This window comes from Hippocampus comes, unplaced genomic scaffold (genome assembly GCF_001891065.2).
Source record: "Hippocampus comes isolate QL1 unplaced genomic scaffold, H_comes_QL1_v1.1 scaffold22, whole genome shotgun sequence".
Taxonomy (NCBI): domain Eukaryota; kingdom Metazoa; phylum Chordata; class Actinopteri; order Syngnathiformes; family Syngnathidae; genus Hippocampus; species Hippocampus comes.
The window spans coordinates 143,775-160,974 of NW_017806175.1; the positions used below are offsets into that span (position 1 = coordinate 143,775).

The 17,200-nt window shown below is 40.2% G+C and overlaps 1 protein-coding gene across 1 annotated transcript in view; it reads left to right on the forward strand.

Moving 5' to 3' along the window:
* The first annotated feature begins 241 nt into the window (after positions 1–241).
* The window catches only part of cacna1ea (calcium channel, voltage-dependent, R type, alpha 1E subunit a), a 96,489-nt gene continuing 79,530 nt past the window's right edge, over positions 242–17,200 (forward strand). The window contains exons 1-2 of the mRNA XM_019896459.1: positions 242–678; positions 8,072–8,572. Of these exons, the coding sequence (XP_019752018.1) occupies positions 8,076–8,572 (497 nt within the window). The 5' untranslated portion in view covers positions 242–678; positions 8,072–8,075. The remainder of the gene's footprint in view (positions 679–8,071; positions 8,573–17,200) is intronic.

Here is a 17,200-nt window from a genome sequence, read left to right on the forward strand (position 1 = left end):
TGTACCCCGCCTACTGCCCGAAGACAACTGGCGTAGGCTCCTGCACGTCCGCGACACTTGTGAGGATAAGGAAATTAGAAAATGGATGGATGCATAATAATAATAATAATAATTTCTTTCGTTTAACTAGGTATGGCAGTTGAGTGGAGTTTCTCATTAACAAAGTATTGAAAAGAAAGACAGAGCTTGCGTTGAGATCAATTAAAATTAAACAAAATCAATAATTAACTCTGATTCATGCGTGGAGTTGTTGTGTTACTGTATGAGAAATTTCCGTGCGTCTACTGCCATCTTGCGGTCAAGATTCCTATTACATCCACACGAATACAGTACAGTACTGTACTGTAACATACATTAGTCAGGAAGGGCTTACAGGTGACTTGTAAATACACGAAAATGCATCATGGTGGAGCTGGACAAAAGTATTTGAAAGATAATTACGAATGTGTGAGCAGATTTTATTTACTTATTTATTTGTTTGTTTGCATGTGTGAATGTTTGTTTCTTTGCGCTGGGTCTTCTTTTCAGTTAGTAAAAGGGGCTCCAATGACGAACCCCGCCACCTCCTCCTGAGCCCCCCAATCATACCCCTTCCGCGCTCTCGCCTACAGGCTGTCGGACGCCGTGGAAGCCTCTGCCACACTTGCCGTTCATCGACCGAAAAGACAAGACTTTAAGGTATGAAATCTAATGTATGTTGCATTTTTAGTGATATATGCGACTCGGCTAATGGATGGATGAATGAATGGTTAAAAGTTTCCTGTTCGTAGACGTGAATTTTGGACTGTTTGAGTTGCGTTCAAGCGGAACAAGGTGGTCATGATTTGTTTGTAGAAATGCGTGCCAAATACTGGCAAGGTGCGTTCTCTTAGGCTTTAATACTGATGTGGATATTCTTTATTGTCATGGTGAAAAGGGGAAAATGCGGAGGAATGTAGAGTTTTGGACTTCACTCAATTAAAACATGTTCGTTAAACAGAGATGGTTGATTTCGTCGCTTCTATTTATTCAAACACTGAATTATTAAACACAAACTGATTTTCTTTAATGATGGACACACACCTCAATTAAATGCTGTTTGTGACTGACACGTGCTGAGGAAGGCACACACCCAGTTAGAGCTCGGGAATTAAGAAATGCAGACCTCATTGCCGCAAAGGTGAATAATTAAAAAGAAAAAATTGACTTGTTTCTCTGCATGCATAATTATACACGTTTAGGTAAATTTACTCACACACACGCACACGCACGCGCGCGCGCACACACTCACACACACACACACACACACACACACACACACACACACACACACACACACACACACACGCCCACACTCACAAACAAACATTAACTTGTTTCCTTTTCTGGTTACCCGTATCTCAAGTAATCACTTAGAGCGAGTGCAGTCTATATTCCCATGTTATGGCAGCGTGGCAATAAAGACAGGCAGTTTGAATAATCAGTGCAGGAGTTGGCAGACTGCTGGAGGCACAACAGTGTTACAAGAAACCATCACTGCTTGGCTTTTTAATTCTTTTGAACTCTCCTCATATAGTAACTGCAACGGCACTGAGTACCAGCATTGATTTATTGGTGTACTTTTTAATTCTTTTGGACTCTTCTCACATCGTAACTGCAGCGGCACTATGAGTACCAGCATTGATTTATTGGTGTACTTTTTACATTTTTTTGGACTCTCCTCACATCGTAACTGCAGCGGCACTATGAGTACCAGCATTGATTTATTGGTGTACTGCACTTGAAGGCACACTGACCACTGCTTGCGTCAATACTGCTTAATGACTACATCACATTCACACTTAGTACTTTCCGGTCCAATTTATTTGGGTGAGTCTCATCTGAACTCTCAATGTGGTTTGGTTGTCTAGGTTAAAGAACACCCTTATTGGAAGAAAGCTACTGTACATGTAAAATTCGTGCATTTATTCAGCACAAAAATGAACCTGTGGAAGAGATTATGGAACATTTAGTTGATTGATAAACAGTACTCACCATTCGTCATGAGTGGCTCTTTGTTAAAGTGCTCAAAGCCAAACTTTTTCATCTTTATGTCAAGGGGCGGCACATCCGCCTCACAGTGCAGAGGTGAAGGGTTCGATTCTGGCTCCGGCGTTCCTATGTGGAGTTTGGGTGTTCTCCCCATGCTTGCGTGGGTTTTTTCCGGGTACTCTGGTTTCCTCCCACATTCCAAAAAAATGCGTGGTAGGTTAATGGAACACTCTAAATTGTCCCCAGGTGTGAGTGTGACCGCGAATGGTTGTTTGTCTACGTGTGCCCTGCAATTGGCTGGCAACCAGTTCAGGGTGTGCCCCGCCTACTGCCGAAGATAGCTGGGATAGGCTCTAGCACGCCCACAACCCTTGTGAGGATAAGCACATGAGAAAATAGATGAATGAAATTTCAAGGTCTTGCTTCAGAACAAGAAGCACATTTTCTGTTTTTATTGACAGTTCACACAACTGTGTGTAATGAAGAGTATAAAATGAATATTGCAAACTCCTCCAAAATGTGCTATCTTCACTACCGAGTCAGGCAGAACTTCATACCACTTATTTCATTCTGTAAGAAAACAAAAATAAACAAATGCATTTATACGGAACAAGGATATAAATGCAACACTTTTGTTTTTGCTCCTAATTTAATGGGCTGTACTCAAAGCTAAAACTTTTTTCATGTATACCAAAGGCCTATTAAGAGGAATGTCCCTCAATTTATGTTCACAAATGCCTAAACCGCCTGGCGTGCATTTCTCCTCTGCTGAGATAATCCACCTCACAGATGGGGAAGATCAACAGGCTGATTACACAAAATAGTTATTGCACAGGTGTGCCTTTGCTTACCCACGATGAAATGCTGTATGTCCATTGTTTTATGAAGGGCAGACCGATTGTGGTAATCAATGAATGACTCATTAAATCTGGTGGGCTGCATCACATTTGAAAAGTCAAGGAAAGAAAAGCTGTTTTTTTCCAGGTTTTCATTTTATTTTAATCGTAATTTTCCACATTACAGTAGGTCTCCTAAATATCGTATGCTCCACCGATAATTTTGTGCAAAGCATTTGAATATATTGTATTTTTGCAAGTAAATTCTAAATGCAACAAGCTGTCAAATCCTGTTTAAAAGTCCAGAGAACAGCCCAGTATGATTTCCTTCCTCACCATGGCTTCCAGTGATTGGGCTGCGCCAGTATGAAGCTTTTATTAGTAGCGTTGATCATTAGCAATACAACATGTCCCCGGTGTTACGTAATGGCTCCGTTTTCATGAAGGTCAACACCACAGTAGGGTTTCTTTGAGAAATGTCTTTTCATCATACGATGGGTGTACCCAATAGGAAAACCATGACCATTGGCTAGGACATGTGAATCCACTTAGCACCATGGCTACCACATTTGAACACAATGCATATTCAACCTGAGCAGCCAAGTAGCATGCCCTTTCATTAAATTAAATTAATTAAATGAATTACTTCTTGTTACGAAAGCAATTCGAGAGCGAGTTTTATCGTGTGTTTAAAAGCAAATGAATGGACTTCCAGTTGATGTTATATTTTAAACCTTAACACTGAAGTACTGTCTGACAGATATTAATATTGTCAATGAATTATTAACTTGGGGTCTTGCCATCAGTTGCGCAGAAAGCGCACTATCAAAGGTCTGTTATTCAAGCTTCAAACCAATTGATCCATCAAATCTAAAGCCTTTCAGTGTTTATAATGCAATAGGCAACAGCGACATGAAACTTTAATAAGCCCCAGCAGCAGTTGGTTGTTGTTAATGGAACTCGAAGAAAATGGAAGCTACCGCTAAGAATGGTGTGGAATAACAGGAAAAAAAAAAGCATTCAATCAGAGATTCAATTCTTCATCTTATAAACACACTTAGCAGAACTATTTTTCCACCTTTATGGGAACAGTTTGGGGAAGGTCATTTTCTGCAAGCTCAAGTAAGGCATGCTAAGACAGATTTGGTGTGGAAGAACTGGACCTCATAATGGAGCAAAACTCTACAGGTAAAGCAAAATTGTCTTCAATACTTTGCTCACAAAAAATAGCTTGATACCAATACTGAAACAATACCGTGGCAAAAAAGAAAAAAAAATCAACTGAGTAGGATAGTGGAATAATAGATGACAAAGCAAGCCTCAACTTTTTAGTGTCACACCTTTTGTGGCGATGTTGGTGGCAGAAGTGGAGGACCCAAAGCAGAGAAGCAGTAGACAGGCCAGTTTGATCAAGCCATTGGGACAAATCAAAGTACTAATTATTAAACTATTTTTAACTGTTTTGACAGTTCATGAGTTGCCTCAGCGGAAAAATTGATAGTTGCGAAGTGGATCCGTCTTTTGTGTGAAGTCCACTAAAGTGTGGTGTATAGTGAGCAAGTTCATCGTTGTGCTTAGCTTAAAGTTAGCACAATGTAGTATTCTCATGCCCAGTTATATCGTAGTAATGCCTAAATGCTGTTTAAATACTCAATCAGCACATTTGTAAGAGAAGTCATTTGTTTTCTTAATAATTACAGTAGCTCAGTCTATGATCTCTTCATTTTCTTTCCCATAGTGAGCACTACATTTAACCATTATTTTAAACTACTGTATACCATCATTAGATGGGTGACTAAAGGAAGCTGCATGTAGGCGGCTGCGTTCTTTCCTCGGCTCATCGATGGACAACACTGTTGATTAATTGGCTCACCAAATGCAAACGGTCGGGACCAAGTTTATGTGTCACAAAATAACTCGCCTTTGACTTATATTTGAAGGTGAGTCATATTTGCTAACCTTGTAGCTTAGCAAGGTGTTATTCAATAAATTCATAAAGTATTTCAGGTTGGACAGGTTTCATGTTGGTTTTCTTTTGAATTTGATCGGATGTGATGTGTAATGAGTCTCTAGTGTTGACGTCTGAGTACGGCAGGTGCACACAGGTCTCTCGTCTGTCAGAGAACCTCCATCAGTCTATATTAGCGACCGTGCAGACACCTGGACATACAGCTGAGAGCATTAAAAAAAAAAAAAAAAAAAAAAGCAATTGATTCTGGTCATGTTGTCAACACAATGAGTCTTTTGAATGGACTTTTACGATGTAATGGCAGACAGAAAGCTTTGTGAATAAGGATAATCAGCAGCTAGCCTCCTGAAAAGCTAATTAGGGGGAAATTATTTTTATTATTATTATTATTATTTCCACACTGTCGACGTGAGACTGAGTTCTGGTTAAAAGAAGAGTTACCACAATGGAGTCAGAGGCAAGCATGGATTTTTTTCTGCACATCGTAGCAAGGGTACAGTTTTGCTCATAAGATAATATAAGAAAACCATTTTTTGTCTCACAATGGAGAAATTCCCAATTTACAGCAGCAAAATTATGAAAGGGCGAAAGTAGAAGACCAAAAGTATGTAGATAGGATAAAGATTGACTAGACGTGAAAGATTATGAACGCTTTGTGTAATATTTGTCTTAGAAAGCGCCGAAGAACCCAGCCTGCGAATTGTCTTTTTAGAATTTGGAAATCACAGGCGGTCGAGTTGCGCCTGAAGCGACTTCATGCGGCCAAAAATGCGGCCTTCGGAGGACGTACCCTGTGAATTTGGACACCTGTCTGCACCGTTACGCACACCTTGCTACCAAAACCACAATAATAAGGAAATTACAAAACTGAGCATTGTATTTGTTTTTGATACATCTCAACTAATGTGGTGGGTGGCAAATGTGGATGCTTTGTGGGAATTTTTACACCTAACTTTTATTTCAATTACTCACAGATTAGTAAGGCGTTCCTACTAGCTGACAAGAACTGACTTGATGAATAAGTAACCTTGTGCCTTTTATTCAAATTACATTTTTCTTTGCCATATTCAGTTCATGCCTTGGCCCACTTGAAAGCTTTCATTGTTTATTTGAATCGAGGGAAACAAAAGCTGAATTTGTGTCATCAGCAAAGTGATGCATTACTGCAAGTAATTCAGATCTTAGTGTGATCAAACGCTCTGAAATCCAGCATGCTGATATGTCAGCTGATTGTGCTGGCACCACTGTACGCTAAGTTTGAAAATGTAATTTCCGAAATGGCTTCAAAAGATCAATCTCTCTCGCTCCAAGACAGACACATTGGGCCAAAAGACCTGCAGCACATTGTTGTGCATCTTATGTTTTTATCCAGTCACGTCTATGGAAGAGTGAGTATTCACGATGGACTCATTCTCATGGAAAAAGTCTTCAAATGAAATCCGCCACAACTCAAGCGGCTTTACATGTAACCTAATTACGCTTTGCTTTCCAGAGCAGCAACGTTGTTTCTGTCTGCCATTACAGAGCAAGAAATTGAAACTGTGTGAAGTAATGGACTTCATCAGTCAGAAACTACAGCAGCAGATTGTGTGGCTGAAATAGTCAAACGCGTGTTTCACAGATTGATTTATGATGCTATTGATTTAAAGGCTGGGCAAGCCATTCCCAACAGAAGGGGCTGTCATGGCAGCTTTAAAGGTGTCGTAATCACTGTAGATTCTAAGTTAGTGTTACCATGGTGACAGGCGATTGATTACGGTTGAATCCGCCTGATTCAGATCCGCAGATGTTGGTTGCTAAAACTAACACAGGGTTAGGCATCTGCCGGCCGGCACGCAACCACACTCTGAATAGCTCCTTCATTCATTATTATTTTTATTATTATTATTATTATTATTATTATTATTATTATTATTTAAATTAAGTCGTATTTGCATGGCATTTTGTTTTTCACCAGAGCCTTAATGTTTCAATTTGATTTTTTTCTCAGTATTCGCATGTTTTTTCTGAGGAAACTGTAGTGTTTATTTGTCCGACTGGTTTCATCCTGCTTAACCCTATAATGCCAATTGTATCATATTTGATACATGCATTTTCATTACGTAACTCATTCTTTATATTACATTGAATCGCCTGTATCAAATTTGATACTGCAGGTTTAAAATAATTAAAAAATAATTTAAAAAATTCCCCAAATTTTCATTTTCAGATGTAATCTACATAATGCTTATAAGTGGAATACGACAAATATCTAAAACAACATGATATGGCAAAAATATTTTTGTGGATTTTGTTATAAGGGTTAATGAACATCTCAGTTCCCAAAAATCTGATTTTTCTGGATATTCCTTGATGGGTCAGGCATTAAAGTGTTTAATAGTAGCCCCGATAAATCCAAACTAAATGAAAAATCTAAATCCCCGACTTGTACTTGTCAGCTCAAATGCTGACTAGTTCTGAAGTACTAGAGCAACACTGCAATGATGATATATCATCACCTCAGAGCCCTTACTGGCTCTTATGTCATTCTGATACAAAGAACGCAAATTGAAACCATAAACCTTTAACGCTACAGGATTTTATCTTTATCTTAACTGTCAGACAAAAAGAAGTCTTGCGGTTTTAAGTGTTGTTGAAGGCATAATGTGTGCTGCTCTTCATGTATCTTTTTTTCATTCTCACTTGTCAAGGGTAAAAAGACCATTGTGGTCACTGAAAAATGCACAAAAGAATAGAAAAAAACCCTCCACCTTAACTTTGAGAGCAAATGACAATGTGGAGGTGACAATGGAGTCTTAGTGCTGTGAATGGGGGGGTTCACTTAATACTGTATAAGGTTCAGTGCCGCTATATTTTTCTTGTCTTCTCTCATTATTCTTTTTTTAAACACAATACTCACGTTCAAAGCTAACATTTCTTTTGAACAGGTGTAGCATGAAAGCCAAAAAAAAAAAGCACAAAATACCTCTGCGTGAGCTAATTTCCGAGCTTACCGCTTCCAGTCCGTACAGTATTTGTGCCAGAGGGAATGATTTCATGTACTTTGTATACTGTATTAACGAGCACTGTATTATTCTGATTTTGCTGGCACAAAATTCAATGTTGATACTAAATATTTTACAATTTATATGAGATTCTATTTCACACAGTAAAACTAACACAGAAAGGAGAAATGGTATTGGAATGACTTTGCAGTTATAGTATTTCTCAATAATTGATTTCCTCATTTACAGTTCCTCTTTTCTCCTTCATGCAGGAGGATGACAGGAGATCATAATACATTGGGCCTACCCAGGCCTCCAGGAGGACCTCATTGCCCGGAGGATGCTTTGGGTCTTGCTCTAGAGCCCGTGTGTGGCAACAGCACCCCAAGACACCACATTCTCCACTCATCCCACGGGGACGGTGAGAGCTGGCAGAAGCATCGGCTGGGGCCGGCCGGCGGTTCGAGCCTGTGTTCTGGCTCCCCTTCTCTCCTTGAGCCCTACAGTCTCTCGAGCAGCCGCGACACCCTGTACCTCTCCCACGTGCCGGGCCACAGTTCGTCTCCGCACCAAAACAGAGCTGGGCTTACCTTGGATGTGACCTCATCTTTTGATGTTGGAGGTAGCTTGCTGGTGATTGATGGAGATTTGCCCATTAGCCCCAATGTGATCAAGAGACGTCGGGGCGGCATCATCGAGCAGAAGGACATAGTGAAGGCGCACCAGGCCCATAAGATCCACAGCACTCCACAGGCACGTCGCAAGGAATGGGAGTAAGTATCATACTGATCAAACATAACATCGATTTAACAGTAGAGCTTCTCTGGTATGTTTCACAAAATCGGGGTCCCACTGCATTGTAAACTTATTATTATTATTTTATTTTTATTTTTTTTGTCGAATGTGTGTCCTCATTTGTGGTCTTAGCATAAATATTATCATAGTGGTACTAGCGGTTACGCGTGTGTTTTATCGACTTCTCTGTTGTGCGTCATTTTGTTGAAGTATTCTGTTTAGTGGAAATCAAATATTATCATTGCATGTCACACGTACAGAGCACCGAAATTCATTTGACAGTTTCAACCTATCCAAGAAACATAACGACGGCCAAAATGCAAATCCTCCTGTCTTAGAACGGTGTCAAATCCAGGTCCAGAAAGCAAACCCTGCCGCAGTTTGTCTTTAGCCACCGGTGGTTCGACTCAAGAGCTTGTTTACCTGCCGGTGGGGTAGTGTGTGAGTGTAAGGTTGAGGTTAGCATGTTGGCTTGGCCCTTGGTGAGCATTCCAGTTTCTCATGTGGCCTCTTTGCAAAATGAATTGCCCAGCCCTGTCATAGACACACCCACCCACATGCACCTCAACTCTCTGACAATTTTCCCAATTATTGACTGTGTGTGGGTGTGTGTTTTGTGTGTCTCTACGCATTGCCCTGGACTTGTAGATATTTAATATCTCAACCAATGCTTAGCTCTAATTGGTCTGAGGAGTCTTTGTAACTCCCCTGATACCAGTAAAGTATGGATTAGTGTTAGTTTCTCTGTTCATTGCCAGATTGTAATCATGTGATGTTACTGGAAAACAAATGATTACCATTCGGGTGTCATTCCAGCAACTGTTGCATGCCCGGTTGTCCGAGCCACTTCTGTAATAATGCGGTTTCTCTTTACGGTGTAAGACTTTTTAGCCGACCAATGTTCAATTTTCAATCAATACCGTCTTTGTCGGTATGGTTGAGTGCATGCTTAATTGGATGAATTGTACATCCACATGTTTGCACGTACAGCATGCGAAAATCTCAAACTGAATGGCAAGGGTTGATGCCCCCGCGTTGCTTCCCCTGCCGAAGCTGGGGCTTTACCTCTGGTGGGCCTGACTCCCATGGTGGCCGACCCGCCTTCCTCGCCACAGGCTCAGGATGCCACAGTCCATGCTGAGTTGACGTCTATATCTTACACACACAGCATCGGGGAGGTTTAATGGGAGGTGTTGATGCAAAATGAATGAAGATAGGGATCCGTGATTACTAAGCATCGACTCACACATTGAAAGAACAATTCTCTTGATTTAACATCTTGAATTAATTGGGATCCATAATTTTGTATGGAAAAGGGCAATTTAATAATCTGCAAGAAAAACGCACCTTTTTTATTTGCTGTTATTTGCAAAGGTGTTCTCTTTGTTTTTGTCCAGGGATCCTTGAAGAAGGCAGATATGTTTACAAGAACCATATCATAATCCTAACGTGAAATAAACATAACTACTGTGTATATGTAACGCCGTAGAATTTAAAAAGGTGACGACAGTATTTTACATTACGTAAGTTATTTTGTTGCAACAAAAAGTTGGAATGTTATCGAAAAAGTTGTATTCTGACAAGAACATTTTGTCAAGATAAACCAAAATCTTACAAGTTGTCTTTTTCCAAGGTGTTATATTAATTGTAATATTAAAATCAAAAATGTGGAAAAAAGGGATATTGATAAATTTTAAAATACCTGTTTAGATTCGTAATATTATGGCATTTATTGTGGACTGTAGGACTGTATTCGAAAGAATAAGCCTTTTGATCTTGGGGGGGGGGAGAATACCATTTCCGGATTAATGCACCTTTTGTTCGAGAATAATAATGACGATATTTATGCATGATCTCTGCTATACAAGATATGTCGCAATTCTATCGGATTCTTTCACTGTTCAACTAAGGGACTCAGCTTTTCTTTATATCTGAACATGCCAACTACACTGTTGGAATAGCAAAGCAGGGACTGATGGTGTCGTGCCTCTTGACAGAAAGCTGATGGGAACTGAAAATTAGGCAAACGCACACAAACAAAATTATCCCAGAAAATGGGCACTAATTCTTTTTTTTCCATTTTGAGGCATTGCACTGCATGAAATATAAATCATTATCTGTCCATCTAACGCTGCATCTTTACTGATTTTTAACGCGCGAGTCCATGCGACAAATGGATGATTGGGGCAACTGTGCGACTATGAGGCCTGTACGAATGTTTGGTCATGGAGCAGGTAACTGTCTTCTGGCCTGCCTGCTTGAATTAAAATGATACATTCATGTCAGATGGATGCCACTGCAGCTGATAGGAGAAAGACCCGAGTGAGTCACAATGTGTTACGACTGTGAACATCCACCTCTCAGGTCTGCTGAGAGGCAAAGCCACGTCCTCATGGTGGCTTGGATTAGAACTGTTGCACCTGAGCCAACATGTGCATCTGTTTTTATTCCAGGAAGATTTCAGAAAAAAAAAAAAAAGTTATGATAATGTGAGTTGATGTGGAGCCTTGCCCAGCGGAGGATTTCATTTGATTAATTTAGGTTCCATGCCAGATCTTAAAAAAAAAAAAAAAACTCAATCAAACTATTTTATTTAGCCACTTTGCATATCAAACTTGTAGAAGAAACGACTTTCTAGTCGAAACAATGTGAAGAAATGACATACGAAAATGGTGACATGACTATAAACTACCGAACTATCACCAGTCACCAGTGGAGAAACACTAGAGATGGAATGAAAATCAAGAATAAAATATCAAAAGAAAAAAAAAGTAATTCCTAAAACCACCTAATATACAGAAGAAGTAAATTTAAATCCCCAAATGACACCAGATTGTAGTTTGTTTGTAGGGTGTAGTTGGGGATCGTGCATGAGTAACATTACGAATGGTAATGACATCTTTTCATCGCTCCGTATAATAACAGTACTTAATGTTGCCCTGGTTTAATGTCTGTGATTAGAATGGCATCTGAGCCACAGCCGGACTGGACACTAGCTAGAAACAGCTGGGAACAATAACAATCGGTTGGACTTCCGACATTGTTCACGGTGGGTTCGTCTCTCTGCTTGTCTGTCTTTCTTCCTGGTTTTTTTTTTTGCTACAAAATGAGACTAGTAACAGACCTGGTAGCTTTTCTTTCCACTCACTCACTGTCTCTAACTTGACCTCCCCTCGATCACCACACAAGACAGCGTTGCTCAGCTGTTGTCGTACAACGAACTTTTGAAGCCAGCCACGGGACGCTTCGAAGTCCCATAGCGCGATGGAACGCGCCTTCTCTCTAATTAGCGGTCCAGTTAGCGCAAGGTTTTTAGCACGATGATAGGTAAAGTATTCCAGGAAACATTCGTGTACTCGACTCTCCGTCGAGCCACAAGCAATTTACTCTGAGCAGCTAATCGGATGCATTCCACTCTGTCTTGCACCGTCATTACCGTTACTCTTCGTTTGGATGCCACAACCTACAGGACGTAAATGTAAATGAATCGTTCGCAATTCCAGTAAAACTCATATGTTGCTGTTTTGGATCCAATGAGTTTAAATGAATAACGGGGCGGATACAGTTATTCCGTCGTATCGAGCGGGACTTGCTTGAGTTTGCCCTACTGCGGGCTTCCGTATGGCTTCCGGGTCCCGGAACTTCCGTTGTTATGAAATGATCGTCAATGTAATATCGTCGTTAAAATTTTAATGCATAGGTTTTTATTCCGGGTGAGGGAATTTCGGTTTGACAGAAGTCCGTAGGTGTGAGTCCTTACTGTGTATGTACATTTTATGTCATTCACCCTCTGACTGTGGATGGTATGATAAACAATGACTTCTCTGCCACTGTGACTGCGAGCCGAGGTGTGACAACCATCTCGATTATACAACAAGTATTAAATATTTATATATGAATGATTATTTAACGTTATTCCCGATGCTCAATCGGATGAACATTTTAAGCATTTAGAGGGCTGGCCACTCTAAATGTATTGAGCAGAGCATCAAAATGCCTGAGTGTAATGCAAATGTGTGGAAATGGCAGTAGGGCGCACAGAACCGCATTTATCAAAATCTTCCCTTGGGTGGCCAGAGAGCGTTGCACTTGGTTGTTGCTTCTGTCATTTTTCTGTGTTTTCCAAGGAAGCCATAATAATTGATGGTCACACAAGCACCACACAAGCACCAACCCTGCCCACACTAAAAATCGCATTAGGATTGATCTTCCAGCAACCCCTAAAATATCAGTATTGCCCGTACATGTCCACACCGCAAGCACACTGACCGTTGTCGAATCAACTATTTGTGCAATCGTTCATGGGTGATATCGTGGGAAAGCTTCGGTGGTTATAGTTGAAAGGTGAAGACACCAGCACATTGTCGTTGCTGTTGCCAATATATTGTACGGCACCGTGGATGTGTGCGTTGGCTTTTCCGTAGTGATCTTTTCAGGCTGTGGGTGCTTTGCGGTAACTATTCTCTGCAGGGGTGTTTACCGCCTTGGAAAGGACCCTGTGTGTGATCTTCATGTCTTCTGATCACAATGTGATTGGAACACTCTGGCGATGCTGCTGGTCATCCATAAAGCATCCGCCAGTCACTGTTCACAGCTCAGGCTTGGATTTTTTTTTTTCCCATCCCTGCAGGGTGAACCACAAGCCTCATTATCCATCCGCTAACATTGAGGACGAGGCAATTTCAGAGATGGTTGAAGGTTTTTAGGCTGGTTCAATTAATGTACCATTTCTGCTTGACATGATCTGCTTTTAAGTAATGTGGTGTCGCAAAGCCAGTTAGCATATGTCTCACAGTCTGTTCTCAAAATGATTAGAAGGGTTGCGCTGAATTTATTCCACGAACTGGCTTTGCTAACGCTGATCCTTTATTATATGACATCAACCATGGCATATCTTCCATGTTTTTAGAGTCTGTTGCAATAGGACACTCTGTTCCAAATGATTAAGAAGAAAGTTTTTGTCTTAAACAATCAATGCAACAGTAAATAAAATGTTTTGATCATGTCTGCTTCTATAATATTTACACATTTTTTTGAAGCAACACCAATGATATTTCTTTTCGAAACAGTCTGTATAGGTTGATTTTAAAAAATTATTTTACAAAAATACAGCATTCTGAAGTTTTTTTTGTACGATGGATCCAAGTGCAACCAGTTGCAGTTTTTATGGTGGGTTTGAGGGTGTGTATACTTTTGCAATCATTATCTCAGTTGTTAAAATTTTACTTTCCATTTAAAAACCATTTTTAAAAAATCATTTGCGTTGTACAGGCTATAGGTCACTTAGAAATGATTGGTCTCTTTTTTTAATTTATTTTTTTAATATCACAAAAACTTGGCAATACAGAGAGGGTGTGCAGACTTTTAATTCCAGTCCTGTGAATACTACATGCACAATAATTTGGAACACAATCCAAGTTGCATGTTACTTGAAACCAGTCAAGTTATGAACATTGTTTACAGTGGAGCCTCTGAAGTCAAACAATTCAGATTTTGTCTAATTCTCAATTTGAATAGGCACGTGCCTTTAAAGTCCCCTCACTTCAGGTCAGTGAAATGGAAAGCCTCAGTTCATTGAGTGTGTTTATGTGACAATCATCGCCACAAAGAATCAGGCTCAACAAGAGATTTGGAGAGAAGGACTGGAAAACTTGGAAAATGCGCGAGGCACACATCTTTATTTAAGAAATAGCTACAGGAGGATGAAGAAAGAAGAGAAAATGTATTTGTTAGATTACTGTTCCTCTTTGTCAACTGAATTTTTGGGTGACACTGAGGCACTATAATAATGTCACACTGACTTTGACAGCGGAGCTCTTAGCAAGCCAGCGTTGACCATCTGTAGTTTTGGTCAAGAACGGTCATTTTCAAAGCAAAACTAAGCTCAAGCAATTAACCATTTGATTCTTCGATGCAACTCAACGGATGATGTGATGGCTCGGCAGAATCTACGGTTCAAAGCAATGTTCTGTATTTGAGCACCAAGGGTGTTACGGCACCACCTATTGGGTTCGGCCTGTGTGTCTCTGTGTTTTTCCTCAGTTATTAGCATCTACAGTGGCACTCAGGTGCGCGGTCTGTTGATCCACAATCCCGACAGATATTCAGCAGGGACAAAGCAGTGCTTTACACAAAGTTGTTCAATTGCTTATTTACATTTGAAAGCCGAGGGTGTGTGTGTGTGTGTGTGAGTGTGTGTGTGTGTGTGTGTGTGTGTGTGTGTGTGTGTGTGTGTGTGTGTGTGTGTGTGGTGTGTGTGTGTGTGTGTGTGTGTGTGTGTGTGTGTGTGTGTGTGTGTGTGTGAGAAATTGCTTCCGAGGTCTTAATTGCACAGCAAGGCATGCCAGCCACCATAGCAACAGTTTCTCATTCTTCCCAATTTGATTGTTTTTACATACCCAATGCCAAATTCCTTTTCGATTGCCTTACTTTTATTTATTCGTTCATTCATTCAACTTGACACTGACTGAGAAAGATTCTGTCACAGTTGAACGATCCTCCACTATCGTCTTCCTGTTAAGTGTCACACAAACACACCGTGTGGTGTAAATGTCAGACCTGTTTGACACGAGTGAATTATTAATGATGACACGCTGAAAAGCCATTTTCAATGCAATAAAATGACATATCAATTCAATAATGTCCGGGATGGTGGTTTCATTGAGAAGATGTGCTAGCGTGCTGATTTGCTCAGACGCTCATTAATTTGCAGAAGTGTGAATTTTTTTTTTTGTTTGTTTTTACAAGATTGCGCATCTTTTATGCTGTCTCAGTGCCACTTCCTGTTTTGTTTTGTTTTGTTTTTTTGAATCTTTGTGCCCTCCAATTGTTGTTCAAAATGCAATAAGCTGTCACAAAATGGCCCTGTTTGTGACCGTCATAGACAGAAACAGTGAAATCACAGAACCGTGTCTGAGTTTTCAGTTACATGTTGCCTCTGGGTGCAAAATGGAGTGTGGGTTTTCCACTCAGTTCCTGACAAGACACTTTATATAAAGTGGCTGGTTGATATAATGTGGCGGATATGACTGGAACAGAGGACCTTGTGCGGGAAAATAAATGGAAGCTCTACAGATACTCGCTGGATTGCAACACTGACTTTGTAGATGAAGAAGCACAGTGATGATTTTTTTTCTACTAAAGTAAAAGATTATTTTTAACTAGTAACCCTTTTTTCTTTTCAGAGTGGCCATCATGCTCCTTTGTAAATATTAATAAAGTGCTGCGAGTATATCACATATATAACATCACAATTCAGCCTCTATCAGGAAACAATATGAATAAATTGTACCTGTTGCTTTTACTTTTTGGTAAAGAAGAAACTGTAATTTAGTAGGGCAATATTTAAATCATTCCTATTAAACCGGTATATTTTTGTTTCTCGTCATTCAGGCGCCAATTAAAAAAAAAAAAAAGTACCGGTTACTCAAGAGTAGTTTTTTTCAGTAGTTTGTCTCAAGTGCACTGCAAACCATACCAAATAAATCGGTTTGTTTTTGTTTTTTTTTGTTTTTGTTTTTTTACTCATTTTGCGAGCTTTTGTTTTTAATAGCATAACGTGACTGAGACTTTTGGCATCCTGACCTGTGTCAAGAGTCAGTCATAGAAAGATGTAACAATAACAATCAGGTCACTTTTCAAAATAAAACATTTTCGGCCTCCAATAATAAATCCCCCTCCCCCCAAAAAAATATATCTGATTGGTTTAATAAAAATGCCATGTATCAGAAGTACTAGTGATATAGGCCTTTCTGTGTGTGGTGTGGTGTTTGCAAGTCCTCCTTGTGCTTACATTTACGTTTCTCTGTGCGCTAGTTGTCAATGAACTTAACGTATGATTCTGGGAATAGGGAGGAAGCCAGAGTGCCCAGAGAAACCCCACCAATCTCTTTCCCGTCACACAGGAAAAAGAGATGCTAACCTCAGACGTGCTAAGCAAAAAATAAAAAATAAACCCAATAGGATCAATAAGTACTTTGACCACGCCACCATCGCTTGAATTTGTTTACTTGTGTTTAGATCAGAGGGCCAACATTACTAGTTGCCCTAGATTGCGTCTCACCAGGGGGTCCTCATTCCCTTTAATCCCCGTTCTTTTTAGAAGATCAGACCTAAATAAGTTGGTACCATGCATCTGGGTGCCGTGCCCTGCTTTCCAGACATCACCTACGTCCTCCGAGGGAGTGCTTTTGTGAAATATGGTTGTGGCTTCTCGCGTTGAAAAATGTACGGCAGCTGCACACGCCCTGACCTGCATTGCACATTCAGATAAACTACAAGTCCAAACAAGCACGGTTGTCTAACGACTTGCATAGATCAGTGTTGATTAGATGTCTAATTATGAAACTCAATGGATCGGCTGATCGCTCACTTGCTTGAATAGAGCACATCGGATGCTGATTACAGACACTACTGGCAGTCCTGCTCCAAGTACATATATGTGGATGTCGAATGTTTCATCCAATCAGATTCCGGCCTCAATCTGATGCCAGATTTTCAAATTTCTCTCCTCTATTTGGGTGGTCAGAGCGAAATCTGTTACAGACAACTTTGACTCGAAAATCTCATCTGTAACATTCTGCACGTTCTTCGATCATTATTAATTT